Consider the following 23,403-nt stretch of genomic DNA (forward strand, 5'->3'; position numbering starts at 1 on the left):
ATTAGACAGGATATATATGCAGCGGATGTGTGGTTCTGCTGGCATCTCTAGGTTGCACAAAACTCCCTCCAACTCTGTGCAGTGGCCTATGGGGGCCAAAGGCACATTCTCCCTCCCTGCATTCAAGTTCATGTGAGGTGTTTTAGCGACAGACGTCAGGCAGTGTCTTACACCCCCTGGTACTTACCCTGCTCTGGGTTTTCCAACCTCACCACTGCAGAGCTGAAAAAGAGGAAATTAGGCCTTTCTCAGCAGTGTTGTGAGAGAAACGATTATTGACAAAGAAATGACTTGGCTTTGTGTTGTTGCTTATCCCTGGGGGGAGGGGGGAGTTACGGTAAAGAAGACCCTCTCAAACTGGATTTGCTAATGGAGTGCTTTAAAATCAGTTTATTTGCGGGGAGAGGGGTTACAGAGGCCGTGCCTGTTCTCTGGAGAAAACTTGGGGAATACTGCATGGTGTAAACCACCACCATCCAGATATCACCTCTGGGTTGGCGTTGGAGTGTATTTATTTAACTTGCGACTCCTTTCAAAGCATGCATTTAAGGTAATAGGGACATGGCACGCACAGTTTTGCAATCTGTTTTACAATCGGTTTTCCACTCACCTGGAGGAGGATAGTGCCCTTCCACCTCTGCACCTGCCCCTGCCAATCTGCCAATCGGGTGACAGCGGTCTCTAGAGACTGGCGCGCGGGGGCGGGGTCCGAGGCAGGGGCGGGGCTTCATGTCGCCCCGCCCCGCCGGTTCCCGGAAGCAGCCTCGGGGCGGGGGCAGCGGAGCTCCCTACGCTGGCGCGGAAGCGGGCGTAGGGGCGCGTACCCCGGTGCCCGGTGGCTGCCCGCGGCCCCCCCCGAGCGCCCTCCCGGGCTCCATGCGCGACCATGGCGCAGAGCCTCCGGAGCTGGCTGGGCGGCTGCCTCCTGGTGTCAGGTGAGGGGTCTGCGGGGAGGGGACGCCGGGCATTCTCCGGAGTGTCGGCTCAATCGCGCGCCCAGCGCGCTTCCCAAGCCGGGCTACCTGCGCGGAGACCCGGCCCCGCCTTGGCGCTGCGTCCCGACCCGAGGTGCGCTCGGGAACCAGGAGGCTCGGCTACGACGTCGGGCAGCGATGGCCCCAAAGACGACCCCTGAGCGGACCCCAGAGGCGCACTCAAAGTGACTAAGTGCCTGGGCGGGCCGTCAGGGCCTCCCACTAAGTCCCCAGCACCCCAAGATCTGAATTCTGCCCCTCAACTCTGCAGCTCTATTGTTTCTGAGTTCTAAATCCAGTGAAACCCTTCCTGTCCCGCTCTAAATTGCTAGCCGAGGTTCAAACAGCACTATGGATCCCTCCTTCCTTTCTGATGAACTCATCCCTGGCCTTCCAGGGTACCTTGCTCTCCGGTTTCCCTCCTACCAACCAGCCTGTTTCTATTTGGGATCCTCCCCCTCTACCAGATCTCCATACAGCCAAGTTCATGCCCAGAGTCCTCTTCTCTCCTTCCCCTACAGTATCCCTTTTGGGGGGTATCAGCAGAACTCTAGCATTAAATACCAGCTATGGGCTCACGACTCTCAAATTTATATCTGTTGGCATTAGTTGGGTGATGGGCCGGTGGCGGTTTAATATACTCTTCTCTGTACTTTTGTGTATGTTTGGCGTTTTCTATTAAAAAGTTTAACAACTATTTCTGTCTCTAGCCCAGATCTATATTCTGTGCCCCAGGCTCATTCATCCAGCTGTCTCTGATATACCGACTTACGTATCCTTCACATCTCAAACCTAATGCAAATTCTCAACTGGGACTCCTGATTTCCCTGTCCCCAGCTCCAGTCAGGCCATCAGGTACTTAAGCCAGGAGTGGATATTAACATCTACTTCTTCACACCAAATGTATTAGGAAACCTAGATTTTATACCTCTGGAAATATACCTAAAATCCATCTACCCACCCCTTCACACCTTTCTACCACCACCCAAATCCAGGTCACCCTCAGCCATCCCCACTTCACTCTTACTATCCTCCTCCCCTTAGCAATTTCTTCTCTTCAGATACAATCTAGACTCCTCAGCACAGCTGAAGCATGTCTCTCCTTCACCCACATGCGCATTTGAAGACTTGGAGCCATAGGGAAGACCTGAGTATGGGATATGGTTATTTTCTTGGACAGCCTTTTAGAGGAAGAGAGTTGCCAACTTTTTCCCCTTTATTTTTACAGCATTAGGAATGGTGCCACCTCCTGAAAATGTCAGAATGAATTCAGTTAATTTCAGGAACATTCTACAGTGGGAGTCGCCTGCTTTTCCCAAGGGGAACCTGACTTTCACAGCTCAGTACCAAAGGTAAGTCTGGGGTGCTCTTGTCAGAGGATGGTGGCTTTGGCTGGGCTGGTCACTGGGCCAGACCAAGGAGAGAGTCTGACTGCTGTCACCCCAGTGACCTTGACAGCCCAGGGGGAGCCTCTCTCCTGGCCTTCTTCTTTCTGTCCCAGAAATTCTTGTGAAAGCGCTGTTCTCTGAAAACAGACAAGTAAACTCCTTTTTCCTTTTTCTTGTGATGGTTCATGGTGTGACAGACATTTTATCATGGAGATGGCGAGTGTCATCGGCCACAGTGGCAGCCTACCGCAATGTGAACATATCGGGCTTGTCACTATGAATGTTTTCTAAGAGACAAATGCCAGTGGTGACCATCTTCCAGTTATTAGAGTAGTATTGCTAGAAGTCAACAGTGGAAGCCATCCAAGAAAACTGAGGTATTCAAAGCAGGCAGGAAGCCCCTGGCTCGCTTACCGCCGACCCCCTCCAGTAGGTTATAAACTGCACACCCAGTACTGGGGAGGTGCAGGTCATTTGCATAGTGAGCACTCAGTTACTCTGAAATTGAATGTAAGACAGCTGCTGGGCAGACGCTTGTGAAGGAAGGGTATCACCAACCACGGTTGCCTCAGTGGTGTTCTGACCTCCCAGGACCTGCCCAGCCTGTCGCCAGCCCTCCCTTGGCAGCCTGCCACTGTACACCACAGGCTGGAGTGCAGATGACGCACCTTTGTGCCAGGTGCAGACAGCAACAGGAAGCCAAAGGCCAGTGAGCCGCACACCTGCTTCCCGTGTGACTCAGAAACTTCGTCAAAGGCAGACAGCTCCTTCAGTGAGGAGGGAGGAATTGGGGGTCTCAGATGCCGTGGATCCCACACTCCTCCCACCCGGCCTTTATTTTACAAACACATCCAAGGCCTGCTAAGTCAGAGAAGAAGGAGAAAGATGAATAAGATAATCCTCGTTTACATTTTTTTTAAACTTTTTAGTTCGAAATAATTCCCAGGTAACAAAACATTTCAAAATTTCAAGTATAATACAAAGAACTTCCAAAGAGCCTATATTCACCAATTTTTAAGGTTCGCCACATTTTCTTGCTTTTGCCCCTTAATATTTCATTGTGTACTTCATGAGAGCAAGGATAACCTTTCACATCGCTGTGGTACAGTTATCAAGATTTGGTAACTTCACCAATGATACAGTCCTTTAAGGCCATATTCCAGTTTTGTCAGTTTCCCCAAGGACTTAATTAATAAGCATCATTCTGAGATTTATTTTTCTCCTGCGGTGTATTTTCTAGCACTGACTGGTTTTATAATTTCGTCTGTGTTTTCTCCACTCTGTCTTGATAGCTCTAGGGATTTCACTGTGGAAAATGAGCTTCCCTCTCTGTCTGTCCCTCTCCCCTGTGGTTTATTTCTTGTTGTTCTGTTCTTTGCTTCTTTGCCATTGGAGTAGAGGCGTTTGGTTTTAGGTGTTTGTCTTTTAGATGAGAGCTCCCAATAACCAAGAATGGATACCTGGGTTCCAGGTCTCCTCAGCATAGACTTGCAGACCAAGCATGGCCTGTGCTGGGGAAAACAAAACACGTGCTGGGTGTGGAAGAAATTTGATCCTGAAAAATCTGATTACCCTTCTGTGGCTCTGGAAAAGGTTTGATTAGAATTTAACCTGAGCAGTTGCACAGTACAAATTCTTGTTGTATGTGTACATTGGGTAGGGCTGGCCGGTGGTGGAGGGAACTTCAGAGGCTGGCTTGGTGATTTGAATATGGAAACATCTAAAACAATTAGATGTAAATATGGGGAATAGATCCTATTAGCTACTTAATGGGAAGAAAAATATCTGTAGGTGCAATAAAAATGACCTAGTGAAACGGAAGTTATTGCAGAACAACTCTTGCAATACTCCTGTGTTCCACCCAATTCATGCATTAGTTTAAATGCATGGAAAGAAATGGCCGCATGTGAGAAAACCCCCTTCATGAAATGACCCTTGGATTTCCCCAACGATGGGATGTTAGGCAGCCACGGAGACTTGATTGATTAGAGAAATGTTTGTGGTCTATTAAGTGAAAAAAGCAGACAGTGAAATAGCATAAGCCCAATTATCTCTGCCTCCTAAGAGTGCCGTGGACTGTGGAGTGGTGCCTGAGGCAATGGGCTCTGAAGTCAAGCAGACCCAAGTCCCATGGGGGAGTGTCTTAGGCTCTCTACACCTGGGCCTCACCTGTAAAATAGGAGTGATGTCACTTCCGCCCTCCTGGGGTTGTGAAAATTCAATGAGATAATACTGCGAAATCAGTGCCCCACCTGACACCTACGTGCTTGACAAGTGTTGGCTGTTATTATTGTTATTACCATCACCTTCATTATTACCTCTTAGGGTAGCCAGATTGGTTTTGGCACAAAGACAGGAAGGTGCCAGTCAGACAAGATTCATACTTTTTGCAAGACCAGAGCCTGGATTTCCTTACCTCAGGCGGAGCTAATTATAGCTCCTTTGGCTGTTGTGAGGTTAAGTTACACGTACCTGGTAGGTATTCTCAAACATTCCTTTCCTTCCACTTCATGTTTCTGCCACCCTCCCTTCAGGGGTTGGTGCCAGGGCTGGAGATCTGAGGTCAACGAATTTTATAATTTTTCCAGCGTAACTGAACAATAGTCACTTACAAGACATTATTTGAAATCATTATGATACACTTATTTTGGCTAATCTGTGAATATCAACATTTCACAAACCATGCCCCACAAGTTTCAGAAACACATAGTTAAAGAAGGCAGCTTTCTTCGTCAAATATGTTGAATACTCAACCCCTTTTTGGAAAGACACGTTTTACTAGGATATGAAAGTCTCTGAGCAGTTCTGTTGTGAAGACAGACACCTGTTCATGTCTCACCCAGTTTTTGCCCCAAATTGTTTGACTGTGGGATGGACTGTTTTTGAAAGTCTTATGATACCTCAAGGATCATTAAGGTTCCATGGAGCACAGTTTGGAAAATGCTCGTATGAACGATACATAGTATTCTTTGAAATTGACAGTAAAGAATTTGCTTTATTCTTCTCACGTTATCCTCCATTATCCTTTGGTAGCAGAAGAATAAAGCGTCAGTCAGCCTCAGAGCGACTGAGGTTAGAACTCTCATGATTTCTTCTGATTTTGTAGTTACAGGAAATTCCAAGATATATGCACAAGTACTGTCTTGACGGAATGTGATTTCTCAAGTCTTTCCAAGTATGGTGACCACACCTTGAGGGTCAGGGCTCAATTTGAAGACGAGCATTCAGACTGGATAAACATCACCTTCTGTCCTGTGGATGACAGTAAGCCATCTCAGTTTTGATTTTGTTGTTATGTCATCACCTTGCCTTGATTTCATTTCCCCCTTGGTTGGCCCGTCAGCAAGAATTCTTTGAGTGCCCACCAAGTGGATGGCCTTGCACAAGGAGCTTAGGGAATGTAATAAAAAGGGCTGTGGCCTTAAAGAAGTTTGTGGGAGAGATAGGACAGGATAGGCATAAAGCAATAAGATAATTAAATATAAATTTGATGACTTTAATGCCTCGAGGGTAAAAACAAGTTGGAGCCAGCGCTGTTAATGAGAAAAACTAGAAGGATTTGTGTGTTGAATTTTGGAGGAGGAAGTCAGTTTGGAATCATGACTTAAAGAAATGTGATGCAATCAGCAGAAAAATAAAGACTGATTTTAGGCGGGTGTAGAGACAGAAAGACCAGCTGGCCCGGGATGAAGGACAGAGGGACGGATACAGCTGATGGCAGATGGGTTGGGTCAGGCTGGCTGGTCGGCATTGAAAAAAATATTCCCAGGTTAGAGCCGGAAGGTCATGGGGACCCACCAGAGGTCATAAAATGAACATCATTAGAACATCAGGAATTGAAAACTAATTAAACCACCAGATAGCAATTGAGAGAATAAGGAGGAGAAGAATCTCATGAACAGAACTCAAGTGCAGCCCTCCAAAGAGCAGATCGAGAGATGCATTAGAAGGATTGCCCAGGACTTCCCTGGTGGCGCAGTGGTTAAGAATCCGCCTGCCAATGCAGGGGACATGGGTTCAAGCCCTGGTCTGGGAAGATCTAGTTTCAGACTTTGTTGGAAAATGTATTTGCTGGAAAGTGGTTTAATTATATAGGTTCAACACTAAAAATAGAAATACCATCTGTTGCTTCCAACCCAACAATGGAAATAAAGAAGATTCAACCCAACAGAAAGAAAAAAAGAGGAGAGGAATTAAAAAATAAAAAATGGGACTCTTTACAGAAAACACAAAGTAATGTAGTTGGAATAATTCCAAATATATCAAATCACAGTAAACATAAATGGACTAAACCTGATTAATGAAGGCAAAGATTAATAGATTTTTTTTTTTTAAGAAACAAAATCCAAGAATCCTCCTTAGCCACGTCTGTCAGCATCACCTCAGCAGTGTATCACAGGGCAGAGTACTTCAGTAGCCCAGTTGGTCTGCCCAGTTACGAAAAGTAAATGTTGATGTTTTTAACATGTGAATTTTGATTGTCATTTTGCTTTGTTCTCATACTTAGCCATTATCGGACCTCCCAGAATCCAAGTAGAAGCACTTGCTAATTCTTTACATATGCGTTTCTTAGCCCCGAAAATTAAGAATGAACCTGAAACATGGAGCATGAGGAATATTTATAACTCATGGACTTATCATGTGCAATATTGGAAAAATGGCTCAGACGAAAAGGTAAGCACGGCGAATCACATGCATTGCAGATGTAAGCTCCCTCTCCTTTGCTCAATGTTGGTCGGAGGGAGGCTTTGCCAGGTGGCAGCACCTTATGGTCCAGAGCAGAGGTCTGTTGGGGACCAGCCCCAGGATCTAATGCCTGATGATCTGAGGTGGAGCTGATGTAATAATAATAGAAATAAACTGCACAATAATAGAAATGAACTGCACAATAAATAAATCATCCCGAAACCACCCCCCTGCCCCTGGTCCTTGGAAAAATTGTCTTCCACGAAACCGGTGCCTGGTACCAAAAAGGTTGGGGACCACTGGTCCGGAGGATCTCAGGCCTGGCCTTTGAGCTCCAGAAGCTTCCCATTGTGGGGGATGGCCGGTATGTCAGGTCCTGCTTCCCATTCCACAAGGGCAATGCACAGAGCAGACTTCTGGGTGCTGGTGCAGGAGCTCAGGGCTTTCTCTCCCCAAAGGGAAGTTGCCTAAGAAGGCAGAGCTGACTCAGCTGTTGGCTGGTGGAACTTGGAGTCAGCGGAGTCAGGTGATCAGTGAATGTCTACTGTTGCGTGGCATGAGGCCCCAGTACACCACAGAATAGTCAAGTCCGTGTCCAGGGCAGCCCCCGCCCTGGATGAATGGTGGGTGTCACATTTTACTGGACTGACCCCACTTTTCCCCATTGCTTTCCTCCTCTTCCAGGGACAGTGCCTTTCACAACATGGGCTGGGAGTGGAAAGATCCTGTTGGAACGTTGCCCCTGCCATTGTGTGACTCTAGTCACATTCTTGACCTCAGCTTCTCAGGTCTGCAAAATGAGCATATAATCCACTTCATTAATAAAGTGGGGATAATAACCTACTTTATAGGATTGTTGAGGAATTTAATGACATAATGAAAAAAGTAAGCTTGTCCCATTACCTGAACAATGGGTATGGTCAATACGTGAGGTTCCCGTGCCCTTGTGTAGACGTGTCAAGACTATTTTCATTCATCTTTGTTCAACTCTTACACTTAGTGCTTCTGAGCTGAATGCCATCTGTGGTCCTAAACTAACTTACGTATATTTTATGTAAGTTAAGTTATGCGTATGTTATCTCCTCTGCATTAAATGTTGATTTTATCACTGATTCTCAAGCGTTTGGGAAGAAAGGGTCACCCATGCATATTGTCTGAAGAATGATGTAATTAAATTTATATCTACATACTATGTAGCCCCCCAAAAATCTCAAGTTAATCTCCCTCCCCCAAAAATGCTCTATTGTGATCAATTCGTAACGTATATAAATGTCAGATCACTATGTTGCACACCTGAAACCAATAAGATATTGTATATCAACTATACTTCAGTTTTTAAAAATGCTTCGTTAACTGACGCAGGGTATCTGCCTTCTTCACAGAATAGATGATTTTGCTTATAGTCAAGGCCCCAGGATTTGTGTGCCTAGGAAGCAACACAGAAAGTTTTATGGTCACTTATCAAATGCAAGTGTCCCTGCCAAAGTCTGGGGTACGAAGGTAACTCCTGGAGGTTGCAGCCTACTGTGATTAAGGATCAGATTCCACAGTTACCAGGCCTGAGTGCCTCCTGCCCCAGGCATGAAATTCAAAACCCAGTTTATCTCTTTAGCTTCTTACCTAGAATATGCTCTCAGGACAGGCATATGGTTACATATTTGTGCCTTCACTCTGCCTGCAGTGTGGAAGACTTTGGTGTGACACACGGAGTGTTGGAAAGGCTGCCTGCTCCCCAGTGCCTCCCTCACTGTGCCTGCAGGGTCACCTTTACCAGTTTATACGTGCTGTAGACTCAGCGTTTATGTTCCCTTCCCCCTCTCCCCACCCCACCCACACTCCCCTGCAAATTCATACTTTGAAACCTAATCCCCAATGTGATGGTAGTAGGACGTGGAGCCTTTGAGAGGTGATTAGGTCATAAAGGTGGAGGCCTCGTGAATGGGATTAGTGCCCTTATAAAGGAGGCCCCAGAGAGCTCCCTTGCCCCTTCCACCATGTGAGGACTCCTGAGAAGACCCAGCTATGGACCAGGAAGCAGGCCCTCCTCAGACACCAGATCTGCCAGTGCCTTGACCTTGGACTTCCCAGCCTCCAAAACTGTGGGAAGTAAATGTTGATAAACCACCCAGTCATTGGTATTGTTACAGCAGCCTGAAAGAAATAAGATTAAATGGTTCCCTTTTAGAATGCAGGTGTCTCTGAGAGAGCGCCATATTAGGTCGCCAAGCTAAGAGCATTAAAAGCTTTTAGAAATTCTTTCTTCCTGATGGGAGAAAGTGAGAAAATATCAGAAGTTGTCCAGAAGCGAAAAAAGGCTAGAAAAGCCCTCACATCCGTGCCACCCTCTTCCATGTATGCTTCTGACGTGTCAACCTCTGAGTTTAGCCTTGAAAAAAATGCATTGTAAGGTTTTAGAAATATTGGGTTCCTGGAAATGAAAGCCAGGGGTTTTTTGTTTTTATTTCTGCTTTTAATGATTAGAAGTTATACTGTACTCTTCATGTTTTCAATTGGTAAAATCCAATTCTCGCCTTCAGTGAGCTTAGCTTCTTATACAATAAAGGAATCAAGCTGTCAGCAGGCCCAGCCCCCAAAGAAAAGTAACCAATTACTAAAGTAAAAACAGAGTCTGTGCTCACTTTCTATTGCAGCTCCTATTCACGTAACAGATTTTTCATAAGGCCCTTCTGTGAGGAAATTGTAACCATGCTGGAAATACAGGCAGTATGTACTCTTTGAATTCCCTTGATTTTACTGTAAACTATTTTGGTTTCTCAAATTCAGAAATACATCATCAATTATGATATATTTAAATTAAACTAAGATGAGTCTGGGACGCCCCCACCAGAGTTAGGCTGAGGGGCGTGCCCTCGAGGGGAGTCGAGCCGCTTGGGGGCGGGCAGCTCAGGTTCGTGAATGGAGAAGTGATTCAGAGGAGACCCCCAGGCAGCCTTGTCAGGAACATGCTCTGGACTTAGAAAATCACACTGAGTCTTACTGTAGATGACTGGTGTGTTCATTTGCCAGGGCTCCTTTAACAAAGTACTGTAAACTGGGTGGATGAAACAACAGAAATGTATTGTCTCAAGGTTCTAGAGGCTGGAAGTCCAAGATCAAAGTGTCAGCAGGATTGGTTCCTTCTAAGGACCATGAGGAAGGATCTGTTCCAGGCCTCTCGCCCAGCTTCTGATGGGTGCTGGCAATCTTTGGGTCCTTAGTATATAGAGGCATCACCCCAATCCCTGCCTCATCCTTACGTGGCATTCTGTGTGCACGTCTGTGTCTACATTTTCTCCTTATAAGGACACCAGTCGTATTGGATTGGGGCCCACGCTAATGACCTCATTTACGTTGATTACATCCGCAAAGACCCTCTATCCAAGCAAGTCACTTTTGAAGGTACTAGGGGTTAGGACTTCAACATCGAATTTGGGAGGGGCGAAATTCAACCCATACAACTGGTTTATTTTTTTAAAAAAAGGAAGTGGGATGGCTTGTGTGTCATTTAAACTGGAGAATTCAGGGCATGAGGTGGTTTGGCAAGACTGTGGTCAGTCCTTGCCCTGCCCACCCCGACCTCAGAATGGTCTCCGGGGCCCCTGAGACGACCCAGGAGGAGCGCCTGCTTCCTTCATCCTCCTATTTTGAGCCTGAAGGAAAGATTATAACGAGTAAGTGGGGCGGGGAGGCGGGGGAGAATAGATGATGTCCCTTCACTGCTGAGGCATATTCTTATTTTTGTCTCTGTTACTAGTTTCCAGTTACTGGTCAGTATGACTTCGAGGTCCTCCGAAATCTTGAGTCACAGACAACTTACTGTGTTCAAGTTCGAGGGTTTCTTCCTGATCGGAACAAAACTGGGGAGTGGAGTGAGCCTGTCTGTGAGCAAACAACTGCTGACGGTGAGTCTCGAGATGCACTGTCTACAGTTCTGTCTCCTCTGAGCATCTTTTTCCTGAAGGGAGGGCACCATGCAGCTTGTGGGATATTAGTCCCCCGACCAGGGATCAAACCCACGCCCCCTAAAGTGGAAGCACGGAGTCCTAACCCCTGGACCTCCAGGGAAGTCCCTCCTCTGAGCATCTTAAGTAGCTTTAGAGACTCCCCGGGAGTGTGAGGGCCAGAAGGCTCCTTAGAGATCATCATCCAGCTCAAACTCCCACCCAGTTCAGCCGCGACTGACCGCCTCATGCTGGGAAGGAGACCCCAACCTTCTGAGGCAGCTCGTTCACTCCTAGACCAAAGGGATGGATGGGAGATCCTTCCGTCTGGGGAGCTGAGGTCTCCCTCCACGCGTCCGCCTCCAGTGTGCTCGTTCTGTCCTCTTGGGCTCCCTGAAGCAAGTCTCAGTCCTCCCAAGCCCACCCAGCCAAGGTCGAGCCCTGACACCCCCCGCCAGAAGCCTTTCCTTGCGAGGCTGCGCATCTCCAGTTCCTTCAGGCACGTGATGGGAAGAGTTTGGAAACCCCTTCACTGTCCTCAGCAAGCTGGTTTTAGGGTTCCTCGTGAATTCAGGACCTCAACACAGTCCCCCACATATGATGTGTACCACAGTGTCTAGCAGAGTGCCTCCACGCTTGGTGTTTCTTAAAGAAAAAAACATGGGGAAGGAGGAAGGGAAGGAGGAAAAGAGGGAGGGGGAGGGTACCAGTTCGCCTAGACACTGAGTAATTTTGTACGGATGCATTGCATTGGTGTACAGAATGATAAAAACTTGTGGCCTAGATGTCTGTGTACAAACGTCAGGCCCTTTGGGGCCTTTTTGTCACTTAAAGATGTCCAGAGGTTCCGCCAGCTCAGACCACAAAAGGATGCATACACGCAGGTCTGCTCCTGACCATTTTCATTTACGGAGGCCCTCCTGGAAGCAAGGTGCTGATCTGGGGGCTACAGAAATACAAAGGAGCGTAATGAAGAATTCCCTCCAGAGAGAGAGTAAAACTTTTCACCTTCTGTGTCACTGCCATTCTGAGGCAACTGCAGTGCTGCCGTCACAGTGATTCATCATTTCAGCTTCTCAAGTTCTTCGTGAATGTTGGGTTTTGTCATTGAACATATTTCTCTCCCTGTTTTGCTTCGTCTCATCAACTGATTTGCTGGTAGGAGGTTCAGGGTCCTTACCAGTTCGTTGTTTAAACTGTTGGTGTGTCTAGGATATACCTCCCTCTAGACCGCCTAACTAGTTGCTTACTGGTCACCAATCCATCTGAATCTAGTGGACTATTATGTAAGCTATTTGGTTTTACTGTCCACAAAGTCACCATGTAAAACTTTGGCAAATATGACCTGAAATTGACACCCAGTGCCAAGTGCAGCACTGTCACAACTGTGTCCCATGAGTGGTTATGGGATATTTCTCAAAACAAGAGCCCGGTAGTCGGATGTGCTTGGAAATGATGGTACGCCGCATTTCTCTCTCAGAAAAGTCACCCTATATATTAGCATTTTTAGCATATTTGATCTTTCAACATGTTTTTTGAGGATGAGCATTCCAAGGAAAACAGCTTGGGAAAAACCAGCCCATAATGTGCCGTAATTTACCAACAAGTAACCCTATCCAAAAAGGAAAGGCAGCCACTTGGAGCCAATTTCTTCTCGGTGGCCTCATGTTATTATTTTTTGTGATTGTCCTTATCTTTCTTAAGTATTTGTAATTAGCCACTTAACCATCCATTCCAGAATGTCTGTATTTTTTTCTGGACATCACATCCAGCTTTCCAGCCTGGAGTTTCCTGAATCTTGTTGTTGGGTTTTTTTCCTTCGTTTTGTAAATGCATGAATTACTTGCCTGAATCTAGGAATCTTTCACCTCACCCAGGCACGTGATCTTTTCAGTGCCATCCGAAGCTGTTCTCCAGTCATATTAAGCACATTTTCTCAGGAATGCAGAGCCATATAGAAGATGGAAAGTCTTGCTGTCTCTCTGGAGGGAATTCTCTGTCAGTCTCCTTTCTTTTTCTGTAGTTCCCTGTCCAGTGCCACGCCTCTATCTGAGGCTGAGTCGACCTGCCTGTGTTCCTCCTGCCATGGCTAAGCCTCTCAACAGCACTGTTAAATAACAGGAGCTTATCTTTTTATTCCTTTCATGAATCATTTGTGCTTGAATCAGAATTCTGTGCTTTGGGGATCCTCATCCAGCTTGAATCCCTAGCATCCCTGACCTTGGAATCATCCCTCTTTCCTCTAAACACCTGCCAACTGCTTTCCCCAGGCCTGAGTACATGCCCGGTTGTCCTGTGTCCCGTCCTTCCCTTCTGTGAACTCCAACGTAATGAGTGGTGTGGGGCGCATCCTGAACTGCCTGGTGCCTTGGCCGCCTCATCTGCAAAATGAGGGGAATCAAAGGGTGTCACCCAGGACAGCGCCAGGCACAGAGTGAGCCCGCGATGTGGGTTCGATGTCATTGCCGTTATTAATAAGGACATTATTAAAATCATGCATTTAAATATTCCTTAAGGTTTATGGCATGGAACATGGCATGAGGCACACACTTTGACCGAAAAGAGAACTATTTCAAATATTTCGTGACTCTTAAGTGATCACCTATTAACTGACAAAATCCAAACTTTTTTTTTTTTTTTTTCTTTTCGGTACGCGGGCCTCTCACTGTTGTGGCCTCTCCCGTTGCGGAGCACAGGCTCCGGACGCACAGGCCCAGTGGCCATGGCTCACAGGCCCAGCCACTCTGCGGTATGTGGGATCCTCCCGGACCAGGGCACGAACCTGTGTCCCCTGCATCGTCAGGCAGACTCTCAACCACTGCGCCACCAGGGAAGCCCCCAAACATTTTTTAAAAGAAAAGGAAAAGTAGGGCTTCCCTGGTGGCTCAGTGGTTAAGAATCCGCCTGCCAATGCAGGGGACATGGGTTCGGTCCCTGGTCCGGGAAGATCTCACATGCCACGGAGCAACTAAGCCCATGTGCCACAACTACTGAGCCTGTGCTCTAGAGCCCGCGTGCCACAACTACTGAACCCACGTGCCACAACTACTGAAGCCCGAGTGCCTAGAGCCCATGCTCCGCAGCAAGAGAAACCACCGCAATGAGAAGCCTGCACACCGCAAGGAAGAGTAGCCCCCGCTCATCGCAACTAGAGAAAACCCGCGTGCAGCAACGAAGACCCAACGCAGCCAAAAATAAATAAATAAATAATTTTTTTAAAAAAAGGAAAGGAAAAGTATAGCCCACTGAAAATCTGCTTTTGTCAAACATCATTTTAGGTTTTTTTAAACATAGTTCTCTCATTTAAACCTCACAAGTTTTCAATGAGAGCATTGAAAGGCTCTTCTCCCCTTTCAGAGACAGAAGATGAAGGTCCAGAGAGGTGACGTAACTTGCCGAAAGTTGCTCAGCTAGTAAATGACAGGAAGGAAGTAATATCTAAGCCCACTGCCTACAGATTAATCCCATAGGTAAGCAAAGGCACGATTTCCCTGTGAAACAGAAAGGGGGTCCACCTGACAGCATGATCAGACAGACTGAAACAAGTTAGAGAGCCTTATATAGAGCGTGTTGATCACTAGATTCTCCCACAATTCACAGCCTGTGTAAAACAGTGTCTGCTCTCCTTCCCCATTTCCCCCTCTTGGTGAGTCACAAAAGCATCCTTTGAATTTTGTCACCATCAACCAGGTGTGCCTGTGGAATGTCCTTGTCTAAGATGCTCAAATGTCTGGGTTGGAGACCCAAGGAGACCCAGGCACTGTCCCCCAGGGGTTCATCATAGTGTCACCAGCCATGCCAGGGTAGGTCCCACTGGAACTCTTAGACGGGGGCACGCTCCTTCCTGATGACGACATTTCAAAGAAATGGCTTTTGAGAAAGACGCTCCTTGGTTGTAGGAGATACATGTAGGTCCCAAAGGGACAGAGGAAAGATTTACAGTCCCGAGCTTTTTGTGAAAATGCACTAAGAAAGGAAGGTCAAGAGTTGGCAGAACAAAGGTGAATTCCTTTGGTAGCCTTGAGTTTTTCCAGAGAGGCGCTCAAGGGGGTGCTGGGTGGTCCCAGAGCTCAGCCTTGGGCTGCTGGCGACCACACTGTTGGGGGAGGTCTCTGAGTGCAGGGGATCAGGTGGGGTCACCTGTGCAGTTCTCAGTTCAGAACGCTGTAGCGCGTGTGTTTCACCGGGGCTCTGGGGCCCAGGGAGTCGTGTTTTCTGCTTCAAGGCAGAAGAGCTTTATCCCCACCAGGGAGCTGATTGCTACCCTGTGAGTAGGTAAAGTGGGTCAGAGTTCTTGCGGCCGCTGCTTTTGTGTGTGTACCAGCAATCATGCCGGAAACCCAACTTGGAGGAAGACAGGAAAGGGTGAGACTTGAAAACCTCTGGGTCCTCGAACAGCTGCTGGGTTTCCTCCTCACGCCTTCCGAGACAAACGTGTGGGTCCCCCCAACGGTCAGGGGTTACCATTGGATTGTGATGGTGAAAATAGTGTTTCGGTCACTGTCAGCCAATCTGTGCCTGACAAGAACATGACCCAGCCCCTTGTCCCTGCAGAAATCGCCCCCACCTGGATCGTGGCCGGGGTCCTGGGAGCCTCGGTGTGCACCGCCCTCCTGACGCTCACTGGCTGCTTCGTCTTGCTGCGATGCGTTTACAAGAAAGCCAAGCATGCCATCCCCCCGAGGAATTCTCTTCCACAGCACCTGAAAGAGGTAGGTAGCAGGATGGAGCCAGGTGTGGATTCGGAAACGCTGACCAGAAGTTGTCCTTCTAAGTCAGGGCCGCCTAACTCAGCACAGCGTGGTTTCCTGGAGAATGACATGCACCTTGCACGCTGGTCCCATCCCTGGTGCCACTCCAGGGAAGTCTGAGCTCATGGAACAGCCCTACGGGAGGGGGTAAAGGTTTGTTTTCCGAATCCCGTCCTCCAACCTGGATGTTGTTCCTTCTCTGACCTTCCCTTCCCCGAGCCCCAAGTCATCAGGGAGCAAAGGTGATGGTCCTGGGACAGGAAGAGATAAAGCAGAGCTCGGAGCAGAAAAGATGAGAGAGGGAAAACTGTAGGCTGAGTGCCAGCGAACAGCCATGGGCAGAGGATGGGAGGAGGGGCAAGTGCGGTTTCAGCTGTGGGACATCTGAGAGCGACTGAAATTACGGGATGTGTGTCCGAGACTTTAGGAAAGCAATTTTTTTTTTTTCAAGAAAGCTATTTTCAAAAGGTTTGGGAAGAAGAAAGGATGTACCTGGATAGAGACTGTAGGACGGAAGTGACCTAAAGAAATGAAATCATCCTGCCTATACTCTCACACTTAGAAATGAAAATGTGCCAGGCTCAGCCCCAAATGATCCTGTCTTTGGTCTCATTCCCCAGGAAACAGACTCTAAAATGGAGATTTGCATTCAGAAGTCTTAGTGGAGCTAGCCTTGCGAGTAACACCTCTGCGGGAGAGAGGGCAGCAGGATGGGATGAGGGATACGATGCCAGTCCTGAAGGGGCTGTGGTAGAGATGTCCAGGGCTGAGGCTAGAGGGCCCGGGGCCCACATTACCCTTGGGCTGGGTGTGGGTGCCCCCAGGAAGGAGGTGTAACTAGATGTGGCAGCTCCTTCAGCCCCGGGAACCTTGGGGGAGACGCTCAGTGGGGAGGCAGCCCCACTCCCAGCAGCCAGGGGAGCAAGTTCCTCCTTCCTGAAGGACATCTGGGTGGCGCATTGCAGCGTCCACTCCAGCCCACCCCATAAACCACCAGGACCCACGGGCGCAGCTTCTCGAGGAGCTAAGTCGATCTCTTAGATTACAAGGTTACAAGAGGAAGGTTAACGGAACAGGGTCCAGCCCCATCACTGCAGCTGGTCCCACGGGCACAAGTAACACCCGCTGCTCGGCTCTCCTTCTAGAGGCCCCTCTCCCCTGACCAGCCGCTGCTGACATAGGCTACTGACCTGACGGGGTGACTCAGACCCTCCGCTCTGCGAGGACTGAGCCCCTGGTCACAGGATCCCAGGAATCTGGGCACTTGTGCTTATCCACTTGCCATCAGAATTGGGCAGGGGAAGTCCCAATACCATGAGGTGCCCCATCACCCAGCTGGGTGCTCCCATCGCGTAGCAGCAGCCTTTTCTCCTCCTGATGACCCGTGTGGCGACTCCTTTCCTTGCTGGCTAGTTTCTCGGCACAAGGATCCTGGCATGACGAGGTGGCAGCTATCACTTAAAGTTCGATGGGATCCCTACTGTGTCTCCTGGTGGAAATGTCCCCCACTGGGATGGTAACTGTTTTAGGCTTTGAGACCAAGATTGAGATATTATGTAGATACTTACGTAACCACTTAAATGGCGTCACTTACAACTCTAAAATCGTGCCTAACTCCTGAGCCGTACAAAGAAACCTGGTTTCGGCCCCTGGGCCGTAGCTTGCTGACCCCTGCTCTGAGCTCACAGAGCCTAAGATTGCGTGGATACCAGTTCCCCAAGTGGGTCAGCGGGAGTGCTGGCAGGCAGGGCCACTCCTACTTCTACCCCTTGGTCCCTGAGCCCCTGTACTCTACTTCTTGGGGACACACTATCACACACTGTCACTGATTCTCAGTGCGTGCCCAGTGCTGAAGGACGATGGCCGGTCCTCACAGGGCACCGTCTCCAAGCTGGTACCACTCCCAGTCCCCCCCTTCCCCCGTACCTTCAGCGGGCCAGCCGTCATCCTTCCAGGCTGGCAGACGCTGGGTGGGCGGCCCCGCATGCGATACCATCAGGGTATTGCACTCCTGGCCTCCTCTGCTGTCATGGGGTCCCATGGCCTGACATGATGTAATGTGAGGTCTGTGTCAGTCAGCACGGGCCACCATAACAGAATTACCACACGCTAGGCGGCTTAAACCGCAGACACGTATTGTCTCAAGTTCCTGGAAGCTGGAAGCCCAAGATGCAGGTGTCAGCAGGGTCAGTTCCTTTCAAGGGCTGTGAGGGAAAAGCCGTTCCCGGTCGTTCCCCAGGCTGCTGGTGGCTGCTGGCAACCTTTGGTTCCTTAGTTTGTAGAAGCGTCCCCCCATCTCACCTTCATCGTCACATGGCGTTCTCCCATCTGTGTCCAAATCTCCTCAGATCAGATCAGGGCCCACCCTAATGAGCTCCTTTAACTTGAGTACCTCTGTAAAGACCTATCTCCAAATAAAGTCACATTCTGAGGCATGGACTCTGGAAGGGGCACCAGTGTACTCTGACTGGAGTTGACACCTGTTTCGGGAATGATCGGCTGTCCCTATCCTGCAGGGCCGTGGCTGGCACTGCTGAGGCCTGACAGAGCTCCACTGGCAGAGGGCCCCGCTCTGGGTCTCGGAGTTCATATGTGGTCCAGAGACCTCCCCACCTGGAGCTGCTCCCACAGTCCATCCACGCGCCTCTTTCCGGACTCCCTTGTGCTGGCCTTCCAGTCTCCCTTCCTCTGGCCCCTGACCACCAGCCTCGCCGTCGGCCCCTGCCTCGGATTCCATGAGTACCTGATCTTGGACCACTTTTCTTTCCACACAAAGGGGATGACCAGATGCACGGCCCGGAGCTCTGCCTATTGGGAGCTTCCCCCCCACTGCCATCAGGGCCCCCAGTTGGGGCTCCAGTGCAGCTGTGGGCCATCTTTGGTTTGTGCCCGTGTGCCACGCTGACCTCCCTGTGAGCCACGTTTGACCTCTTCCCGCTTCTCCTGGTCATGAGGACCCGTCCCCCGGCGCGGTCATGGTGTGAACAGAGGCAGATGTACTGGTGCAGCAGGGGTAGATGCAGGGGAGGCCGGGCCGCCTGCACGCGTGCCCTCTGACCCCACCTCAGGACCTGGTGGGTCTGACAGGCCTCGTGAGGGTCACTTCTAGGTGGCACGGTCACCTGGTGTCCTGTGGCCCAAGGCTCTGTCTCTCCCAAGTCCCCATGGCCAATACTCCTGGAGCTGTTTTCAAACAGCGTATAATTCTCGGCTGCAGGTGGCCAGCCTGGCCTCAGAACTGTAGTGGCCACACAGTGACGCTCCTCTTGGGATTTGCCATAAACTCCACTCAGCCTCTTTTCCCACCGCAGACCCTCCAAGGATCTGCCGGGCCTCACGGCCTCTTCATGTTCACTGGGTTCAGCTGAGATGTCACTGGGAGGTGAGGCCGGGCCTCCGTACCCCAGCATCAGCCGGCGTGAGGTGTGGCTAGGACGGCTTGCTCCAAAGCCCGTACCCTCTTGGGGGCCCTTTCCTGCTCCAGGCCCCCCTCAGAGCCGGCAGCCTTCTGTATCACTCACACCAGGAGCCATATTCCTGGTGTGGAATGTGCTGCCCCCCCAGAACCCAGAGGCCCACCTCGCATCGTGCTTCCCTGGCAGGGGTGGCGGGTAAGACACAATAACGGTCCCTTCCTTTGGAGAGGATGTCCTGGCATTCCCTATTCCGTGGGATCCCTAAAACTGATGTGACAGGTCCCTGACTCTTCACAGGGTGACTCCCCCACCCTCTGAAGTGCGTCTCTTAGGGAGGCCTTGCCACTTCTTGCTTTCCTGGGCCTGTTAATGTGTTGTTGTGGTAGCTGACGTCGGGCCTTTGTTCCCACACCAGCCAGTCCATTGTCCGGGCTGCCCCTGGGAAGGACTCGTACAAGGCAGCTCCCTTCTGCGGAGGGCAGTTCCTGGACAGGGACTTGGCTGGGAGCTGTTTCAGCTCCAGTGAACAAGTGTGGGCAGCACAGCTCCTGCCATGGATAGAACGTGGACCGCGTGACTGTAGGCAAGAGACTCAGAGCAGCCAGAACCTCCTAACGAGAGTGCCAGCGAGACTGCAGCAGCAGCAGGATGAGACGCGCGTCTTCTAGAGGTGCACTTCTGAGAAGCCTGTTCGCAGCAGGAAGGACACACGGGCGGGCCCTTCGCTCAGCGTAGGAGGTGTTCTGTACGTGGGGAGCCGAGAGGAAGCCAAACTGTGTACCTGCTTTTTGCTTCTGGCTTCACCATCAGAGGGGCTCATCAGACAGGAAAGGACAGATGGGACAGTGTGGGACCAGGCAAACCGAAGCCAGAGGCGAGTTTAATTAAGGGGTCAGATGGCAGGAGCTCTGGCCTCCCAGGCTAGAGGACTTGGCAGGCTTGACTGTGGGCCAGTGAGAAATATGGGTGGGCGGGGGAGGCTGGAGAGGGGCCAGCGGAGTGAGGGCGAAGGAAGCAGCAGGAACCCATGAGCAGATCAGGGTCCTCAGATCATGAAATTCTCCAGTTTGACTCAAAATGCAGAGAATTCATTAACCCTGGCCCAGAGGCTAATTTTGAGTTGAGGGAGATTTGCTGGGGATGGAGACTTTTAGCTGAAAAAGCCATAGGGAGGTTTACCCACCGCGGATACTCTGAGCCTGCCACCAGCCTGCCCTTCGCTTTCTTGACATTTAGCGCGTCTTGCTTTGTCCTCTCCTCTCCTGTCTCCCAGGAGAGTCAAGGTAGCTTCCGGTGTGTTCCCGTGGCTCCACTGGACCCGAGCCTTTGGGGAGGTCCCTCCTCTCCGCAGCTACCGCCTTTGCACAACGGACCTGGGCGAAATCCCTGACCCCTGCCTTTCCCTTCGGTTGGCTGGTGGGGGTGGGGGAGGGTCGAATTTAGGTTAAGTCATCTCCCAGGGCTGAGGTATGGAAGTTACTTTCAGAAGGCTTAACTGATCCCTTAAAGGTGGAACCAACTGAGGGGAAGAAGTTAAAAATGAGTGGCACGCTTTAAGGAACGTTTCTGCACCTCGTCCTGAAGATTTAAGAGCCTCGGTGAACCTACAAGGATGAAAAGTGGAGAATGTGCGCTCAGCAGATATTTCAGGAAACGTACATGGGCATCTTCATGGTTGAAGTGTTGGAGTGACAGGGACGATTAGACTCTGGTTCCCGTCTGTAACTAGCCCATCTGCTGGAAGGGACACGCCATGAGTCATCGTTCGTAAAACGGGCTAGATGGAAACAAAGCACATAGATTTTAAATTTGCTAGTAGCCACGGTTATTTTTAAAGTAAAAAGGAACAGAGGAAATTAATATTAATAATACATTTTATGCAACCCAATATATCCCAAATATCATTTCAGCACGCACTCAATTATTTTTTTCAATTGTTGAAATATTTACATTCTCTTTTTCATACGAAGTCTTCAAAATCAGGCATGTGTTTTACACCTCCAGCACACGTAGATCCAGACCGGCCAGCTTTCAAGTGGCTGGTGGCTGCCACACCGGATGCCACGGAGCTGGCTGGAACAGAGGGACACACAGGCTGCTGGGGAGCACCAAAGAGGGCCCCCAACTCAGCCTGAGGACGCACAGGAGACTAGCTGTTATTCCAAGACACATCTACGCCGTGCTCACAGCATCCCAGCTTCCTAGAGGCAAGGATGCCCAGGCGGCATCAGCCCCACAGCTCTGGGACCATCCTGTCTCCCTCTGGGTTTACAAGAGGAATTCTCAGAGGGGCACCTGTGATCACTCAGCAAATGAGATGCAGGTTTACTGTCGCATTTTCTAAATTGTGGTAAAATACACATAACATACAATTTACCACCTTACCCACTTTTAAGCGTCCAGTTCAGTGGTATTAAGTACATTAACATTGTTGTGCAATCATCACCACCTTCCAGTCACAGGACTCCTTTCATCTTGCAAGGCAGAAACTATCCGATAGACAAACCTCCCCGTCTCCCTTCTCCCCCGGCCCCGGCCACCACCATCACTTTCTGTCTGTGAATTTGCGTAGTCTAGGTACCGTGTGTAAGTGGAGTCACGCACCATTTGTCCTTTTCTGTCTGGCATATTTCACTTAGCGTAAGGTTCACCCATGTTGTAACATGTATCAGCTTCACTACATTTTGAGGCAGAAAATATTCTGTTGTATGGCTAGACCACGTTCTGTTTATCCAGTCCTCCATGGATGGGCTCTCTCTCTCTCTCTATATATATATATATATAGAGAGAGAGAGAGAGAGAGAGAGAGCTGAGGCCCTGCTTTCAGTTCTTATGGGTGTATACCCAGAAGTGGAATTGCTGGATCATATGGTAATTCTATTTTTAGTTTTTTGAGGAAGTGTCGTACTGTTATTGTCCCATTTTTTTAAAAACAGCGTTTTCCAGCCAGGAGTTCTGTATAGAACTGTGAGCCCAGAAAAAGAAATGGGGAAATTTGATAAGTAACTCTTTTTTTTCTCTTGCAGTTTCTGAACCACCCTCATCACAGCACACTTCTCTTATTCTCCTTCCCACTGTCTGAGGAGAATGAAGTTTTTGACAAACTGAGCGTCATCACAGAAGTGTGTGAAAGCCACAAGCCGAACCTTGGGGCGGGCTGCAGCCTTAGGACCTTGTCTGGGCAGGGGTCCTCTGAGCTGGCCTCCAAGGAGGAAACACACTCAGCCGGGCACAGCGACCCCCTCCTTCTCACGCCTGCCTCTGGGGGTGATCAGAGCAACCGACAAACAAGGGCTGAGACCAGCTGAGTAACCCCCGGATTGAGAACCTCAGGCGCTGGGACAACGTCCACACCACCAAGGAGCTGGATTTTAAAGGCGCGCTTGGCACAAATACTCCATCTTGGGAACTAGCCACCTTATAAAGGCCTTAATGATTTGAAAAAATAGCCACTGAAGGTGTGATTTTCAGCCTCATGTGCTCACTCAATATAAAAAAGTTCCAGGGAATTCCCTGGTGGTCCAGTAGTTAGGATTCGATACTCTCACTGCTGGGGCCTGGGTTCAATCCCTGGTCGGGGAACTAAGATCCCACAAGCCACACGGCCCAACAAACAAAACGAAAAACAAGTGTTAAATGGTGAGAAACAAAAATATTTAAAATGAGGAATAAAAACCAAGATGCTGTAAAACCTGACCAGAGTGCCGATAGACTGATGTGAAAAATGGCCTCGACTCAAAAGTAACCGTCAGCAAACACTGTACATGTACAGAGCACAGACTTTGTGGATTCTCAGGGACACTTCGACTGGATTTATTTTTCTGTGCGGACACATTTTATGTATATAATGCTGGTGCTCAATTAAATTCTTATTCTCCGTTTAATCCGTGTGCGTTCGTTTAATGACACTACATCTGTGTGATTGTCAGATTCAACCAGGCTCTCGTGTGCCATCTTTAATGTTCATTGATTCAGCGGATGTTCCTCAGTCCCTGCCTGCTGTCAGCCAGGGACTGTGCCAGGCGCAGGGGCCCGACAGCATCTGGGAAGCTTCAGAGAATAGAAGGCCCTGGGCTTTGAATTCTACCTCGGATACTTATTAGCCTGTAACCTCTCAGTTTCCTCATCTGTACCTGGGGATGTAAGGATTAGTGACACTTGGTGAAAAATGCCCACCCCAGTGCCAGCACATAGTAGTCACTCAATAAACGGTAGCTGGCCTTACCAGCTACATAATCTCATGGGTG

General features: G+C 49.3%; 1 protein-coding gene across 4 annotated transcripts; it reads left to right on the plus strand.

Annotated features, from left to right (window-relative positions):
• Positions 1 to 758: 758 nt before the first annotated feature.
• IL10RB (interleukin 10 receptor subunit beta) lies at positions 759 to 23,040 on the plus strand. 4 transcript variants are annotated; one of them, XR_007477404.1, is made up of 7 exons: positions 759 to 935; positions 2,203 to 2,326; positions 5,469 to 5,626; positions 6,870 to 7,036; positions 10,803 to 10,950; positions 14,347 to 14,459; positions 15,544 to 15,681. XR_007477404.1 is itself a non-coding variant. In XM_033418214.2 (7 exons), exons 1-7 carry the CDS (start codon positions 887 to 889, stop codon positions 22,462 to 22,464), a joined length of 1,020 nt encoding a protein of 339 aa, XP_033274105.1. In that variant the 5' UTR covers positions 764 to 886; the 3' UTR covers positions 22,465 to 23,040. The 4 variants fall into 4 exon arrangements, 3 of the variants coding, with proteins under 3 accessions (XP_049565827.1, XP_033274105.1, XP_004264570.1); XM_033418214.2 differs by lacking the exon at positions 14,347 to 14,459 and adding an exon at positions 22,183 to 23,040 and having other exon boundaries at positions 764 to 935; positions 6,936 to 7,036; positions 15,544 to 15,701; XM_004264522.4 differs by lacking the exon at positions 14,347 to 14,459 and adding an exon at positions 22,183 to 23,040 and having other exon boundaries at positions 765 to 935; positions 15,544 to 15,701.
• The last annotated feature ends 363 nt before the right edge of the window (positions 23,041 to 23,403 follow it).

Source organism: Orcinus orca, chromosome 5 (assembly GCF_937001465.1).
Source record: "Orcinus orca chromosome 5, mOrcOrc1.1, whole genome shotgun sequence".
Lineage (NCBI taxonomy): Eukaryota > Metazoa > Chordata > Mammalia > Artiodactyla > Delphinidae > Orcinus > Orcinus orca.